The sequence below is a fragment of the Gavialis gangeticus genome, unplaced genomic scaffold (genome assembly GCF_001723915.1).
Source record: "Gavialis gangeticus isolate Ggan-Ray unplaced genomic scaffold, GavGan_comp1, whole genome shotgun sequence".
Lineage (NCBI taxonomy): Eukaryota > Metazoa > Chordata > Crocodylia > Gavialidae > Gavialis > Gavialis gangeticus.
Genome location: NW_017728997.1, coordinates 22,641,603 through 22,657,730, shown reverse-complemented (window position 1 = coordinate 22,657,730; position 16,128 = coordinate 22,641,603). Strand labels below are relative to the sequence as shown.

Here is a 16,128-nt window from a genome sequence, read left to right as displayed (position 1 = left end):
TGCTCAGTGGGGCAAGGGTGCTTTCTGCCCCTCTGCTGCCCCTTGCTTCTAAGTCTCTTATAAAGACTTCCCCAGGCCTGGCTCTGAGCAATGCCCTGTGTCTTGGATCTTGAGGAAGACTGAGGCAGGGCAGTGAGATCCCCGTCTGGTAGGTGCAGTCCCTGTTGGGCAGCTGTGGTCCAGGTGCACCACGCTATAGGGGGAGGGTGCACAAGCCCTTTTGTGGCTTATGTGGGACAGAGCATGGTTTGTTGCATCAAGTACTGGGCTTCTCATTTGCCAAAGGCAGACTGGAGGGGACTTGGGGAAGAGCAGGATACCTGAGTGGCTGCAAGGCTGTGGTGATGGGGGGAGAAGAGTGGTTTGGGGACGTGCTGGTGAGCAGGGACATGGTTTCTGTGTGCACAGATCTGAAGGGGTAGATGCTGGAGGGGTCCATGGGGTTGGAGCCAGGAGCAAGGGGTGAAGGTAACCAAAGGGTTGTGCAGATGGAGGTGCAGCCACTTGTTGTCCCAGAGGGGACATTCCCTCTTGTCTGGGGGTACTTTGCCCCAGCCTGTGTGGGGTGAAGCCCTTGGAGATTAAGTCACAACCTGGCCCTGGAAGGAAGGGGGAGTGGGCTGGATGGGACTTGTCTGTTTTCCCCCCTAACTCTTTCTGGAAGCTGTGTTGGAGGAGACGAGGGCTGTGCAGGGTGAAGCAGGGAGGCAATATGGGCTTCTGGGCAGGGTCTGGGTGTATGTGTGAAGCCTCTCAGCCCTTGTCCTTGGGGAGCTCTCTCCACAGTGGCGCATTGCCCCCGTGCCCCCAGCTCCTGGCAGGACTGCAGCATGGCTGGGCCACAACAGAGTACTAACCCACTCGCCTCTTTCTGTAGATCCTGGTGGACTTATCCAGCACCGGTGGACGCTCAGCATTGCAGTACGAGAATGTTGTGGCCCATGAAGGCAGCTCCATCCTGCGTGACCTGGTGCTCAGCCCCGACCGCCAGCACATCTATGCCATGACTGAAAAGCAGGTACCTGCCTAGGTGGGGAGGTGGTGTTGAGGGGAGAGGTGGGGGGGGCATGAACACGGTGTTGCTGGCAAGACTGGGAGGATGCTGGCAGATGAGGGGAGCTGCTTGTGTGAAGGGGTGGCAGCCATCTCACCTTGATTGTACATAGCAGGGGACCCCAGCATGTGCCTACCACTGCATGCCTGACTGAAAGCAGCCTTGCTGCTGCAGCCCCTTTTCCAGAGCTTTGTCATTGTCCTTTTGCCTCTCCTCAGAGCTGGAGGCCAGCACAGTTGACTAGGAGGTTTTGCTGGTTGACAGTACCATCATCTTTGTAAGGTGTTCCCAGGGAGCCTGTGAGATTTGAGGTGCTGGCTCCTAAAAGTGCAGTGGGCCTTGGGTGCCCAACTCCCTCCCTCTTCCCTGTGAGACTTTGGCTGTTGGCTCTGGTCACTCTTCCTCTGGACTCCTAGACTGTCCTGGAGGAAGCAGAGACAGGAGCTGATCCACCTCATTATCTCACAGGACAATTGGGCCATTGCTGCGGTTTGATACGAGAACTCGGCAGTGCTGCACGTGGTCATGAGAGCCCAAGATCACTGGCACATCTTCACAAGGCACGTGCCTGTGCACACATGTGGGCCTGGCTCCTTCAGGGGGTAGTGTGCTCTCTGCACCTTTGCACTTCCCTTGGGAGGTACCGATATCACCTCTTGGCAGACTCAGCTCTGCAAAAAGAGTTGCCTGAGGCCAGCCAGCGTAGAAGGCATCGGTCTGTCTGTCTGTCAGTTCTGGGCTTGGTGGCCATGAACCTGTTGCACAGTCACTGTTTGGTCCTTCTTTCAACAGCTTAAGCAAAAGGCAGGGCTGGATTGCCCCTTGGAGACTGGGAGACCCTCTGGCAGGGCAGGCATACTTTGCTAGGGGTACTGGGACAGCTGCTGCCACATTGGGGTAGAGGTCTCTGTTCCAGAGGATCACTGGAATCTCGGCACATTGCCCAGGGGGTCGGGAGGGGGCAGCCCTGTTCTCTGCGGGGTTGTCCCTTGGCAGCTGCTTTGCTGCATGGCCCTGTTACCTTTTCCCTGTTTCGCTGCAGGCTCCCTCTGCTGCTTTCTTTGCCTTGTCACCCATCACTGCAGTGACTGCTTCCTCCTTCATAGGACAGTGACTTGTTGGGTATTTCACTGTCCCCTTCTGCCCCTTTTCTGTCTCCCCCCAGCTTTGGGAGCAGGCATCCCTTACAGGGCTCAGCCCTATCAGAAGGGCAGCAGTGTGCTGGTGCTTAATGCTCATGAAGAATAGCCGAGATGCTGAGATCACTGGGTTCCTGCAGCCCATCAGGGCTTCCTTGCACCCAGAGATGCCCCCTTTGCTTTGGCTGGGACCGCAGTGCAGGCCGAGAGCGGAGCCTGGAGGGGGCTGGCAGCTACAGGGGCTGTGCTGCAGTGTTCAGCCCCGTCTGTATGAAGTGCAGACACAGGCACAGGCAATCCTGTCCTGACTGTAGTCCCTTGCCCCAAGTAGTAGTGATTGTTGGCAGCTGTTGGACTCCCCCTTCCATGTCTTTTCCTTAGGGGTCCAGGCTTGCCTGCCTCTTGGAGGGTCGCATGCTGTCCTGATAATGTTGGATGGAGGGGTGGGGTAAGGGGGTGGGCAGATGCAGTGAGAAAAGCACCAGTCTCCTGCAAGCTGTCCCAGGCAAGCTCCATTCCCACATGTGCCTCCACATGCCTCACCAGGTATGTGGGCAAGCAGTGTCCAAAGTCACTGGCTCTGAAGGGCTTTTCGTTATCTGTCCCGGACATTGTTTTTAACCTGCTGGCCCTGCGGGTGAGGAGAGCGTAGTGGCTTCTGGCTGCAGTTGCTAGGCAGGCTGGATGCAGCACACGCTGTTTCAAGTAGGGTGTGTGAGAGGTAGATAGCAGGATGGCCTCCGGTGGTCTTGCTTTGGCAGCGAGCGAGGACGCGTCCCGCAGTGCACTTAACCGTTTGGGAGCCGTGGGCAGGCTTCTGAGCTGCTGGGTTCCCCATCACAACCCATCAACTCTGGCTCTGCTGGGCTTGGAGCAGTTGCAGGGCTACAAAAGGGGACTCAGCCTGCTCACTTCTTCCCACCAAGGGTCCCCAGGCTGCTGGCTGCATGGGAGTTGTTATGCTGAGGCCAGAGCCTTGGCTTCGCACTGTGTGAAGAGGAACTTTCCCCATCTATGTTATGCCTGGGGTTCCCATGCTTTGGCTTCCTGGGAGCTTTGTTCCCCCCACAGTGCCGTTAACCGTGGCTGCAGCTGTACTTAGAGTGGGGCTGGAGCCTGGGTAAGGGGTGTGGGGGAAACCAGGATGCAGTAGGCCCTTGCACTCCTGGCCCCATGGAACGGACCTTTTGGCTGGCGGTGTCGGGGCCCTGCGTCCGGGCTGTGCAACTGTGGGTGTGTCTCCATCTTCGAGTCTCCCTCTGGGTTGGAGCCTGCGAGGGTGTAACCACAGTTGTACTTGGACTAGAGGAGGCGGCTTGGCCGTTCTCCCAGGTGGGGGATGCTGGACTGGGGCCTTTGGCTTGTCTAGACAACCCCGGGGGATGGAGCAGGCCGTTCCCTCCTCCTCCTCTTTCCAGTTCCTGTTTCTAGTTTATAGGCCACCAGAGGCTTGGAGAAAACCTTGGGCTTTCCAGGTAGCACTGCAGGGCTTGGTGCAAAGAAGCTTTGAAATTCAGCAGAGTCAAGTCCACCAGCACTGGTACCTCCAAGGGTCAGGGAAGTGGCTCCATAGGGAATCTCTCTGCACCAAGCCCCTTGCTGCCTCCTCTACCTGGCCTCTCTTCCAGCACATCAGTGGGATTTTAAATGCTTTGTAACTCATCCATCATGGAGCAGCCACTCCTGTTGGCCTGATGCTGAGCTGGAGCTAGCCAGGAGGTCCCGGGGCCAGGCTGTCCTGCCTGTGATGGACAGGGGTTGTGCCTGGGCCAGTAACAGCTGGGAGCTAGGAAGGGCTGATGGAACTGGGGCAAGGTCCAAGCTGCTGCTTCCTGTGGAAACATGTGAAGAAGCCAGAGGATGGTACTACAGAGCCAGTTACATGCTGGCGCCTCCCTGTTACTGAGGGCTGGAGAGGGAAGGCCACATGCCTGGGTCTGCAGGCTGTCCTCAGAGAGCTCCCCCCTCTCTGGAGTCCCTGCTGCCCCAGTGCCATCCAGCTGTGTCCAGGCATGAGGTGATGGGAAGGGGTTGGTGCAGGTGTCACTTGGGTAGAGTTGCTGAGTTATGCAGGAGTGTTCATGAGATGGTGCCTTTCAGACTGAAAGTTTGTAGACTCCAGTTAAAGGGGCACCAGGGAGTGTCCTGCTCCCCAGGAGGTCTAGAGAGAGAGATTGGAGGGAAGACGGTATCGGAGGAGGGAAGACGGGTGTTTTGGAGAAGTTGCCTAGAGGCTGGGGAAGTTCTGGCAGGGAAATGTCACTGAAATGTAGCTGCTCCTGGGTGCCTCCTTGCTGTCACCTGGTTGCAGAGCTGAGGGCAGGAGTGAGAGATAGTGGGGTGCCATGGCAAGGAGAGGGGCTTGCTCAGTGAACCCCGGGGTGGAGGGGGGGATAGAGAGGGATGCTCTGTTTTGTTTTTGCTATTGCTATCACCAAGAGTAGCAGGAGATGAAGGCTGAGCACCAGCCAGCACCCCATCTGGGTGCAGAAGGGTTGGGGAAGGACACGTGACATTTCCGAGGAAGCGATAAGTGCTGTGGCTGGTGGGGAGGAAGCCCCCACCCTCTTCCTCCTCCTCTCCTGGCTGCTGTTTGCTTTTGGGCCCAGGGCAATGGAAGGGACAAACAAAAACTGGAGCGCTACAGGTGTTCTCATTAGTATGTAAACCAGAAGATTCTGATTGGCCAGCCTTATCTGAGCCTTGCAGCCATCACACGGAGCCTGTGTGCTCAGCATCTGGATGAGCCTCTTTTTCCCTGCTGGCCTGCCAGCATAGAGCAGTGGGGTGGGTGTTGCTGCCTGGGTGGGGTGTGCCTACCGTATTTTCTGTGGCTGAAATAAATGTTAGGTTCTGCAGCCACCAGCAAATGCATCCTCTTCCCTTCCTCGCACATTGTCACCCCCTTCTACCGATGGGGAAACCGCTGCACAGGGCAAGGATGCACATTGCTGGGAGCAGACCTGTTTTTGAACCACTAGGCCTTGCTTGTGCCTCAGCGCAGGATGTGACCAAGCTAAGTCTGGCCACGTCAGATTGGTGAAACCACGTCCTGGATTAAAGAGCCCTTAGGGCTCCCTCAGCTTCCAAGCTTCACGCAGCTCCTTGAGAGCACTCTTCTGCCAATCTCAAGTGGGCGCAGGTTGCAGCTAGGCTGGAGGCTGCTGTGTACCACACAGGACAGCCTGGCTAGGGGGAGCAGGCTTTCCTTGCATGCCACCCCAGGCAATGGTGCCCAGCTCCCACTTGGAGACACTGGGGGAGGTGGGTTCACCCCCTATGACTCTTTCAAGCCATGGGGTAGCTTCCCTGTGTGCCAACCTGGGGGCCAGTCATGTGGCAATGGTTTTCTTTTTTGGGCATCGGTTCTACTGGGGAGTGGGCTGAGATCTGCCAGGCTCCTTCTGTGTAGGCCTCCACTGTCGTTCCTATTGTGGCATCACCGAGTTGTGGATGTGTGCAGCGCCTAACACAACAAATGTGGCGCGCACAGAGACGGTGCTCTGGTGGCTTTTCACTCAACCTTTCTGTCTCCTGGCTGACGAGCAAAAAGCTTTCCCATCTTGTGAAACCTCTCCCTACCCCGGTCCTCTCCTTAATAAAAATGAGCTCTTCCACTGCGGCCTGGCGTTATCAGGGTGTTGGCGGAAAGTAATTAAATGAACAGTTGTAACAGAGCTCGGAGGGCCAGAGGAATGAGGGGATTTTAATCAAATCTAGAGGAGCAATTAATAAAGAGCGTGTAACCCTTTCAGGCTTGCTTCTGCAGTTATATTAAAGCAAGTATTGGGGTCTGGTGGGCATCAAGGACAGGGATTGGCCCAGTTGCAGCCCATTTTCCTTCGCTGTCTTGAACCCAACTAATGCAGAGGCTGGCACGAGCTCCAGAACCTAAGGCCAGTCGGGCAGCAGGGGAGTGATGCCCCCCTTCACCACACCTGCCAGGGCCCACATCACTGGCAGTGACCTAGCTCTGATCTGGAATATCTCTTGGGCTCAGTTTGGGGAGCTGCCTTGCTGAGGGGCATGGACAGCTGGGTGGGGACCAACACCTAGAATAGCCGGGGTGGGAGCTGGGGGTCAGGGCTGAGGCTGCCTGTCACGCTGTGTAGGCTGCTGAGGCCCAGAATAGCAGAAGGAGCTGGAGGTTAGGTTGGAGGTGCCTCAATAGAGCTGGAGGAGGGGTGGGATTGGTATGGGAGTGTGGGGAGCTGCATGTCACGGGTGAGGGGGACGCATTTGGGGGGAGCACTGTGCATGCACGTAGCCCTGTGACCTTTCCAGGGTGGTCCCCAGGCATGAGAAGGGGTTGCCTTGTTGCTGGCACCTTGGCTTTCTCTGTGTCACTCAGGAGATACTTTCTTCTCCCAAGGCTCAATCATTCTTGATGGATGTCATTTAGATTTCCCTGGCTTTAAGTGAATATCTGCCCTCCCTTCACGTAGAGCCTCCAGAGGAGCTGAGAGACACGGGGGACCCACTGAGGAAGAGGAGTCCTCATGGGGCTCTTGCTTTCCTCCCCTTGTCAGTCCCCCTGGGGAGCTCAGTCTTTGCTGTCTCCCTAAGGCAGGACACTGGAACACCCTTTGTCCTGGGAGGTGACCTCAAGATCTTGGGTGATTGGGTTAACCTGGGGTGGGCAGAAGATATGACTTGATTCAGTTCCTTTTAACATCTCTCCCTTTCCCATGGGCTGGGGGTCAGGGTCTAACAGTTGATGTCTGTTACCAACAATATCATGGGTGGTCACGGTGGCTAATCATGATGTTCCAGGCTAGGGGCAAGGCGCTGCGTGTAAGGAGAGAGTGAAAAGCAGAGCCTTGGGAAGGAGCGAGGTGTGTGCAGCTCCCCTGGAGCTGGAAGGCAGAGGGGGAGTTTTCCTGTGGCTCCGCAGTCAGGTCCCATGTGTCCCCATGCTTGGGATGCAGCCCTGGTGTCTCCGCATCTGTAGTTATGTTCATGCCTGCGTGAGATTTTCCAGAGCTGAGCAGGGAGCTGTTTATGGGGCTGGAACAACGCAAGTGTAGTGGGCTCAGGGGACTTCTGCTCCTGGAGACCAGATTTTACCTTATTTGACCCCAGAAAGACTCGCAGGGTAATGAGGCATATACAAAGGCACACATCCCTGGTCCTGCTGCTCCCTGCCTGGTGCTGAGGGAGGGCACAAGGGCTTTGTATGAAGACTGGGTGTCTGAACAGGGCTTGTCCAGACACATCAGTGTGCCCATCACTGAAAATCCTGCCTTATGTGTGGACACTGCCAACCTGTGTCTGTCCCAGTGGCAGGGCCAAGTGGTGGGAGGGAGGGCAGAGCTCCTTTGCCAAGCCCCACACTTACGCTGGGGCCTATTGCCACAGTGCTCTCCAGGCTGTCTGTCCTGAAAGAGGCAGCTTGGTCCTGTCCAAGGCGTGTCTCTGTCTAGCAGACCCCCCACTCTTGGAGTTCTTGGAGACCTTCCGGTGGTGGCACATCAAGGCCTTCCCTTCCCTGGGTTAGCGAGGCGTGTGTCTGGAAGCTGTGAGCAGGGCAGGGAGGCAGGGCAGTCAGCTGGCAGGCGTGGGGCCCTGGTGCCCAGGTGCTTATCACAGCTGGGCTTCTCTGGCTGTCCTGGCATGGCAGGGAGAGCCTGGGCTGCCCAAGCTGCATGAGTGAGCAGGTCTGTGCTGCCTGGGCTGTCACTTGTTAGCCTGGCCCTTTGATTTCCTAAGCCTGGGGCAAAGGGTGAGATGAAAGCACAGGAAGGGGCCCTCTGCCTGCCCCTCCTGATCTCCAGAGCCTGGGCCCTGGGCTTTTGTTTTAAATCTGTTAACTCCTTCATACCCAAGAGCAGGGCTCTTCATCCAGCATGCTGCAGGGTCCAGCGCCAGGTGGAGAGAGTCCCAGTTCATTTTCCTCCTCAACCACGGTGTTTGTCTTGTGGGATCCTTGTGTCCTTCCCAATCCCTTCCTTCCCTTCTCTGTCCAGGCACTGTTGCCATCTGCCCCCCAAGGGAGGTGCTGCCTTCTGCTGGCCAAGCCTGGGTGCCCTTTTCTTAGTCCCTCTCTCCTGTGTTCAGGGGTCCCCAGGGAGATGGCTGGGTCAGAGCTGGCTGTCCTGCAGCTTCCCGATGGCAGGCGAGGTCATCATCCCCCTGTCTCTGTCTCCCTCCAGGTGACGCGGGTGCCTGTGGAGAGCTGTGAGCAGTACAAGAGCTGTGAGCTGTGCCTGGGCTCCAGGGATCCCCACTGTGGCTGGTGTGTCCTTCATAACATGTAAGTACGCTATCTGGCATGTCCTGCCCACCCTGCACCCCTCCTGCCTGGCTCCCCTCAGGCTGCCTGTAATGCATCTTCCCCGTGACCAGTGCCTGGAGCCAGGGTGCAGCGGGGTTCTCAGCCAGCTGCTGTGGCTCTGTCCAAGGCGTCTACTTAGACCCATTGCTGTGGCCTCTGAGTGCCTTCTGCATTAAGCAAGCGAGTTATGTGGGTAGTTGTCTTTGGCTCCTTGCTAAAGCCTGGGGCTGTGCTGGTGTCTGTTGCTTCTGGCTCCTTGCTCCCTGCTCTCACAGGCCTGAGCCCTCATTGACAGTTGTGATGTTTCCCTTTTCTCCTGGCCCATAGCTCTCCCCTTCAGATCTGCATCCTCCTTGTTCTCCCCCCTGGGGAGTCCTCACCTGCTCAGGGTGCACTATCTGTACTTCCTGACTGCATGCTTAGCCCCTACAGCCCTAGCTGAGCCCTGGTGATGGGAATAGAAGAGCCCAGCTCAGCAGATTTCCTTCCGACCTTCCCATGACAAGTGGCTCCAGCCACTGCTGGTGGTGTGGCACTCACTGGCTCCACTGAGTGTGCAGGGGCAGGAGGGAGCCCGTTGGAGAAAGGCACTGGCTGTAGGCTGGGGAGGAGGGGGGCATTTGGCTTGTGCTGTTGCTCTCTGGCTGACTCCACCAGCTGTGCTGCATGCCTTAGAGTGACATGGCCCAGTGTGGAAAGGGTGCTGGATAGCAGCCTGCTGGGGTCATGCAGCACGTGGAGGATGTGCCGGGTGGCTGAGGATTAGACAGCAGCTGCCCAGAGGCTGGGCAGGAGGTCTGCCCCGCCATATGGAGCGATGCCAGCCCCATGGCAACTGGAGGCCTTCACCCCATGACCCTTGTGCAGCTGCTCTAATGCCCTGTGGTCGGTGGCAGCTGCTGGGGAAGAGCGTCAGAGACCTGACTGGCCTGTTAACTCTTTGGATCCTAGGTTGTTTCATCCCTGCAGTACCATAGCCTTTCTTGGCCTAGGCTGGCTGTTTCCAGATGCTGGTAGGAGAAGCCAAGCCTCGTGGAGCATGGCGCAGGGGCTTGAAAGGGAACTGGGGCCTCCGGCCACCCCTCTGGTGCTTGTCAGGTTGCAGTCTGTGCTCTAGAGGGGGGAGTATGAATGTGAGGGAGATTCTGGCAGGTGGTGACTGGGGCCTTCTCCAGAGCCTGCCTTTCTCCTGTGCTTCCCAGGCAGCAGAAGCAGAAGTCACTGTCTGTCCCCTGGAGGGTAGGTTTCAGGTCAGAACCAAAGAGCTCAGCAACAGGTGCTCTGGCGGTGGGATACCACATTGCGGTGCTCATCCAACCAGCTGCAGACAGCTGAGGTTGAGTGGTGAGGCTGGCACAGCTGCAGGGATAGACTGAGGATAAACCATTAGGGCCCCTCATGCTGCCCTTCCTCTCCTCTTGTGTCTGACCGGAAGTGGCTGTGTCATTTCACAGATAAACCATGGGCAGGCAGCTCCTTCTCGCTTGTGCTTCAAGCAGTGGGCCACGTGAACTGGCTGTAATTTGCTCTGGGAAGCTAGAGGCAAAGACCCTGTCCCCTGACAGCGGGGCTCAGGGCTCAGCTCCCCCAGGCAAAGAGGGAGGGGCAACGCAGTGCTGAAAAAGGGAAACACAGATGACAAATCTGTTTTTCAGCACGGGGAAGACTTTATTCCAAGGGATGAAATTTGAGTGCCTCATTGGAAGCCCATCTCTCGTGCCATGCAAAGCATTTTAATTAAAGCTGCCAGCCTTGACCTCCTTCCACAAGTCCTTTGGGGGCTGGGGAGGGGCAGGCCAGAGTGTGTCTGGGGCACAGTATGGTGCTAGTGCCTACTCAGGAGATAAATCGCTCAGATTGTAGCCAGGACCTTGAAGCTCTCTCTTTTTCTCTTTCTCTTTTTCCTCTTTGCACTTAATTAAATGCTTCCTGTAATGAAATAATGTTAGCACAGATTCAGGGAGGGCTAGCTGAGGGACGTGGCTGGAGCTCATTAAGGGAAAGCACTTTGACAGAGCTGGGTTCAGGGGTTGGGGAGCAACTTCAGTGTGGAGGTAGTGTGAAAAGCCTGAGCTGCGCTGTGAAGCCTCTGGAAATGTATAGTATGGGGGTGCAAGAAAGAAGCACTGGGAGCAAAGAAGAGAGGCCAGGGGATGTCATCAGGGAGGGGCTGTGAGATTGTGTACTGCTCTCTCCTCTCTGAAGAGCTGGTCCATAGCATGGGGAAGGACCCTTGTGGAGAAGGACTGCTCAAACCAGCACATGGCTGGTACCGAGTGGCTTCAGCAGAGCTGAAGGGGGAGCGGATTAGGCTCTTCTGGGGTGCTGCAGTGCTGTGGGACTGGAATACAGATGGTGCCTTGGTTCTGGGGTGTGGTAGATGGATAGAAAGCTGTGGGTGGGGTGCTTGGGACTGCTGTGTGTTGTGGGCATTGGTGGGTGCAGAAACTGCCTGTCCAAACACATGTTGTTGAGTGTCTGCAGTTGTGCTGGGGTTACAGAGCATTTCAGAGCCTGCCTGCCATGTCACATTCATTCTGTATTCCATCCTGGGAGACATCTGTCCTTGGTCCTCAAGCCTTGCCTCATCCCCAAGCCCTGCCTAGGGCCCTATGCAGCAGTAAGTCCCAGGCTTTCCCAGAGGCATAGTGCTGCTTAGCTCTGAGGCTGAGGAATAACTCTTTGATCAGGGGATTCTCTTTCTCATTGTGCCTGTTTGATCCCTCTCCAGTTGCTCGCGGAAGGACCGGTGCGAGAGGGCTGATGAGCCTCAACGCTTTGCCTCTGACCTGCGCCAGTGTGTTGAGCTCACCGTCCAGCCCAAGAACATATCGGTTACCATGTCTGAGGTCCCGGTAAGCCACTCACCTCGCTGGTACCCTCACCAGCTACCTCCTGCCTCAGGGGTAAAGCAAAGGCAGCATTTAGAGATAAGTAAGCAAGTCTACAAGGGCAGATTAGATAGCCATTAATATACATTAGATGTTATGAAGTTCAGGATATTGATAAGGGACATATGATAAAATTCTTCACTGGGAAGCTAAGGTTAATCAGGAAAAGATTGAGTGAGTTTATTAGGATGAAAAGGAATCCTAACAGTGATAGAACCTGTAGCCTGGAGATGTCATGGTTAACCCTGACTCAGAAAAGGCAGAAAGTTTTGTGGGATATGTCTGCCCTGCATTTGGAAAGAAGCAGGATGTCCTTATAGCGTGTGAGGTTGATGAAATAACTTAGTAACTAAAGAGGAGATTGGATGACATTTGCTAGTGATAGACCTGTTTAAATCCTCACAGGCCCGGGTAACTTGCATGTAAGAATTCTGAAAGAATGGGTTGAGGAGATCTTTAGCCTTCTGATGTCAGTGTTTAATAAATCAGGTTGATTCCAAGGGAGTAGGGAGCTTCCAGGAGACTAGAAGGGGACTTATGTTGGGCTGATGTTCAGAAAGGGCAGTTGAGATGACCTAGGTAACTTTAGGCTGGTGGTCTGTTATCTATCTTGGACAAGTGAAGGTGAAAGCTGATCTGGGATTTAACTGACACAAAATTAAAGGCTGCGATTATAATTAATGTTAGCCACCATGGTTTGATGGACCACAGGTCTTGTCAGACAAACCCGATTTCACCTCGGATGTGATTACATGATAGGATGTTAAAAATGACTGTGCCAGTACAATATACTTTTGCCTTTTACAGGGCATTTAACTCAGTGCCTCTCAACAAGCTGACCAACAATGAGCATTAAGTAGGAAAGCCTATATTAAATGGATGGCTACCAGAAAGATCTCACACCACAGTTGTCAGTGGAATTGCCATCTCGTAGGGTTTTTCTGGAGGGGTTTTGCAAAGATTGGTGTAAGGCCTGATTCTGTTCAGCATTTGATCTGGAAGTAAATGTAAGTGTTACCATCTGGTGATAATATGTGCAGATGGCACAAAGTTGGTATAGAGTGATCAGTACCAGTGAAGGAGGGGGCAGTTGTAAAAAGTGATCGGGACTGTTCAGGAAACAGGGCCCTTTCAAATGAAATGTGTATTAATGTAACCAGACATCTAAGAATGCAGACCAGGCATACAGAATGGGGTTTTGCACCCTGGCAAGCTAAGGCTGTAGAAAGGATTTGGCGTCCAGTGGAACGTGAGCTGTAAGTGTGACACATGGGCCCGGGGGGAGGGGGAAGACTAATGAGAGTCTTGGCTGTATGAGTATTTTGTAATGAGGACTAGGGAGGTGACTTCATCTTTGTGTGTGACTGGATGAAGCTGATGTCTGAACACTGCACTGTCCTGGTGCTCCCAGTCTAGAAAAGGCTGTTGAAAAAACCAGAGACCTTGCAGAAAAGAACACTCTTGACTGATTCAAGGGCTGAAGAGACTAAAAGAGCTCAATCTGTTTAGCTTATCAAAAAGAAGATGGAGAGGTGAGTTGATTACAGCATGTAAGTGCCTTTGTGAGGAGCAAATGCTGGGTGCTGAAGGGCTCTTTAACTAACTCTTCAGAGAAAGGTGTAACAGGAACCAGTGTTTGGAAGCTGAAGCCATAGACATCCAAGAGAGCAATAAGGCACTGAGTTTTTGCTTTGAGAGTGGCTGACCAGTGGGACAAACTCTCAGGGAAAGTGGTAGGTTCTCCCTTTCTTGATGTCTTCAAGCTTAGATGCATTCTTGCAAGATATTCTTTAATCAACCTAAAGCCATTGGGCTCAGTCGAAGGAAAGCCAGGTGCAATGTAGTGGTCTGTAGTGGAATGAGGTCAGACTTGAGGGGTTAGTGGTTCTTTCTGCTCTTACACTCTAGGTTTCACCTCCTGTCCTGTCCTCTGCATTTCCCAGAGGGGGCAGGGGTGCTTGTTTCTGGGTTGGTGGCAGGTTTTCTGCTAGATTTGAGGAAGGGAAGTGGGACTGCTTCTAGCCTTTCCTCTGGACTGGGGCTGTTCATGATTCAAGAGCTCCTTTCATTAGCTGATTTACATGGTGACTATTCTTTCTCTTGACCCCAGCTGGTGCTGCAGGCCTGGAACGTCCCAGACCTCTCAGCTGGGGTGAACTGCTCCTTTGAAGACTTCACTGAGTCTGAGAGCCGCATCGAAGATGGGAGGATCTACTGCAGCTCTCCCTCTGCAAAGGATGTCATCCCCATTACCAGGGGCCGGGGTGAGTTTGGGGAACCATGCATAGCTCCTGACATCAGTGTCCCCAGAGGCTGGGAGAGAATCCCTTTACAATTACATATACACACGCATGTTCTGTTGTATTTATCTTGCACAAATATACGCTCTTGTCTGCTCCCAACTATCATGCACATGTAATCCTGGGACCCAGGTGACATTGGCAGTGTAGTAGTCCTCTCAGGGCAAGGAGGCTCCATAATCCAAAGCTAGACAGGAAAAACCATAGAGAAAGGTGTGTGGGGCTGAGCCCTGCTTGGGCCTGAAGAGGATGAACTGGAGAAGCTAGCATGTCTTCTCCATGTCCCTTTGGGAGAGGCTGGCTTAGCTGAAGGGCACTGCTGGCTGCACCTCTCCCAGTGGAGGACCTGAATGGCTTATAAAGGATCCAGGGCTCTGCATGGACCCCGAAGCAGGAGCTTGGGGTGCAACACGGGTAAGCACGAAACGCAGTTCTTCTGCAGAAGGAAGTGCCGTGAGGGATCAGTCTCTGGAGTGTGGCAAAGCAGTCTTGGAAGGAAGGAGGATTGAACTCCAGATAGGAAAGGCAGAGTACAATGGTCCCGTAGCTGGGAAGGAGTAGATGTTTGACTGTGATCTATCCTATCTTCTCCCACTCTTTAAGCCCAACTGCATACTGAGGGCCTGTGGCTATATCCAATTGAGGGCTTTTGTGGTGGCCCAACTCCCTAGATGGGGCTTGTGATTTCATAGTGAACTCCTCAGGACACTGCTTGAGGCTGTAACACAGAAGGATTCAGTCCTCTCCTTTGCCATAAACCCTTGCTCAAGCCTGTGCTCCTCTGCTCCTACTCACCAGTACCTCACAAAGTAGAGGCATAGTGCTGAGTGACCTCACCTGGCCTCTGAACCCTGCCAGCTGGTTGGAAGGCTGCATGGTGAAGTGCTCCCTCTCTTCTTGGCTCAGGAGTTGGGCCATTGTCCTAGCTAATTGGGGTTAATTGGGATCACTGCTCTGCTCCACCACAGGCCTCACTTGCTCAGTGCTGAGCTGTGCACTGGGTTCCCTCAGTCCCTTTCTGGTGTGTGACCTCCCCTGCCGGCAGCACCTTTCTGAATGGCACATCCACCTGATTCTCTTTCAGGCGATAAGCGAGTGGTAAAGCTCTACCTGAAATCCAAGGAGACTGGGAAGAAGTTTGCTTCTGTGGATTTTGTCTTCTACAACTGCAGTGTCCACCAGTCGTAAGTCACCTGGGCGTGTTCTGGGAAAGGGGCCAGTTGAGGCAGGCACAGTGGGGGAGCACAGACTAAGGCAGGTGGGGGCCAAGGGTGCCGGCTGTATTTCTGCGTCTCACTGGGATTTGGTGGAGGGGGACTGGGGAGCCAAGTCATCTTGTTCTCCTCTCAAACTTGGATATGGTGAAAAGGGGTCAGGTCCCTGAGAACATGGAGGAAGTCTCTAAACACCTGTGCTTTATAATTCATCCCAGCCCAAAGGCCTGATCCAGCTCTAACATGGAGGAGGTGGACTCCTTTCCAGTGGCTTTTAATCAGTAGAACTGTTTGCTAAGTTTCAATCAGCGACGCCCTTGCAAATGCCCTGCCAGCTGCTGTGTTGTGCAGATGTGCATAGCAGAGTGTTAGTGAAGGCATCTCCTGGCTTGCAGAACCTTGAGGGCTGTGTTGGAGGGCCACAAAAGCTTAGAAACCCCCACATCTCCTTACTGGATGCCAAGTACTTTGATCTGGAAGTGAGAGCAAGGCAACCAACCTGAAGCCAATGCTGTAGCTTTGCCAGTCGCTGCTTCCAGCAGAATCTCATTTGCACAATTGACTTCTTTTTGCAAAGCCTTGGAAGGAACAGGCTGTTTGTTGGAATGCAGATGCTGTAGCGATCACTTGGACTTCACGTGCTGGACGTCTTGTTATTCATGGAAACTGTTAACATACAGGGCAGAAGGACTTGGCTGGGGAAAAGCAGTAAAGTCCTACATTTTCCTACCAAGGTACTTGCCTCCCAGGGCTGCTGGATGGCAGGCTGGAAAGTCACAGCAAGGCTTAGTGGAACATTTTGCATATTATGCAGCATTTGCCCAAGAGTTTTCTAAGTAGAAGGAACTGTGCCCTTGCTCTCTCTCTCAGCTGTGCTGAAACCTACTTTAAACATTGGCCTTTGGGATGTCTAAGCTGTGCTTGTACTAAAACAAGGCATGGAAATGTGAGTTATTAGGATATCCAATTATGAGTTGGACAGCCTGGCAGTTGGGACAGGATGTTAACCTTAGGGAAGAGATTGGCGTGGATGTGAGCCCAGAATTCAGAGGTAGTGATGGAGTGATTCTCTTGGCTTGCCTGATACTCTCTGGTGCTAGTAACATTCAGGCTGGTCTGTGGAACAGAGTGATAGGTAATTCCAGGAGAGGGGCTGTATAGTCATCTGGGCTGGACTGTTTCCCGCCAGTGTGTGTAGTCCTTCAGAGGGCTGACCCAGAGCTCTGCTACAAACAACTTCAAAGCCGATTCTTCAA

General features: G+C 54.1%; 1 protein-coding gene across 1 annotated transcript in view; it reads left to right on the top strand.

The window, feature by feature from the left end:
* Window positions 1–16,128, top strand: part of PLXNA1 (plexin A1) — a 265,521-nt gene that overhangs the window by 125,735 nt on the left and 123,658 nt on the right. Inside the window, exons 5-9 of the mRNA XM_019504928.1 lie at window positions 878–1,018; window positions 8,346–8,446; window positions 11,199–11,322; window positions 13,469–13,622; window positions 14,743–14,842. Coding sequence (XP_019360473.1) covers window positions 878–1,018; window positions 8,346–8,446; window positions 11,199–11,322; window positions 13,469–13,622; window positions 14,743–14,842 — 620 coding nt within the window. The remainder of the gene's footprint in view (window positions 1–877; window positions 1,019–8,345; window positions 8,447–11,198; window positions 11,323–13,468; window positions 13,623–14,742; window positions 14,843–16,128) is intronic.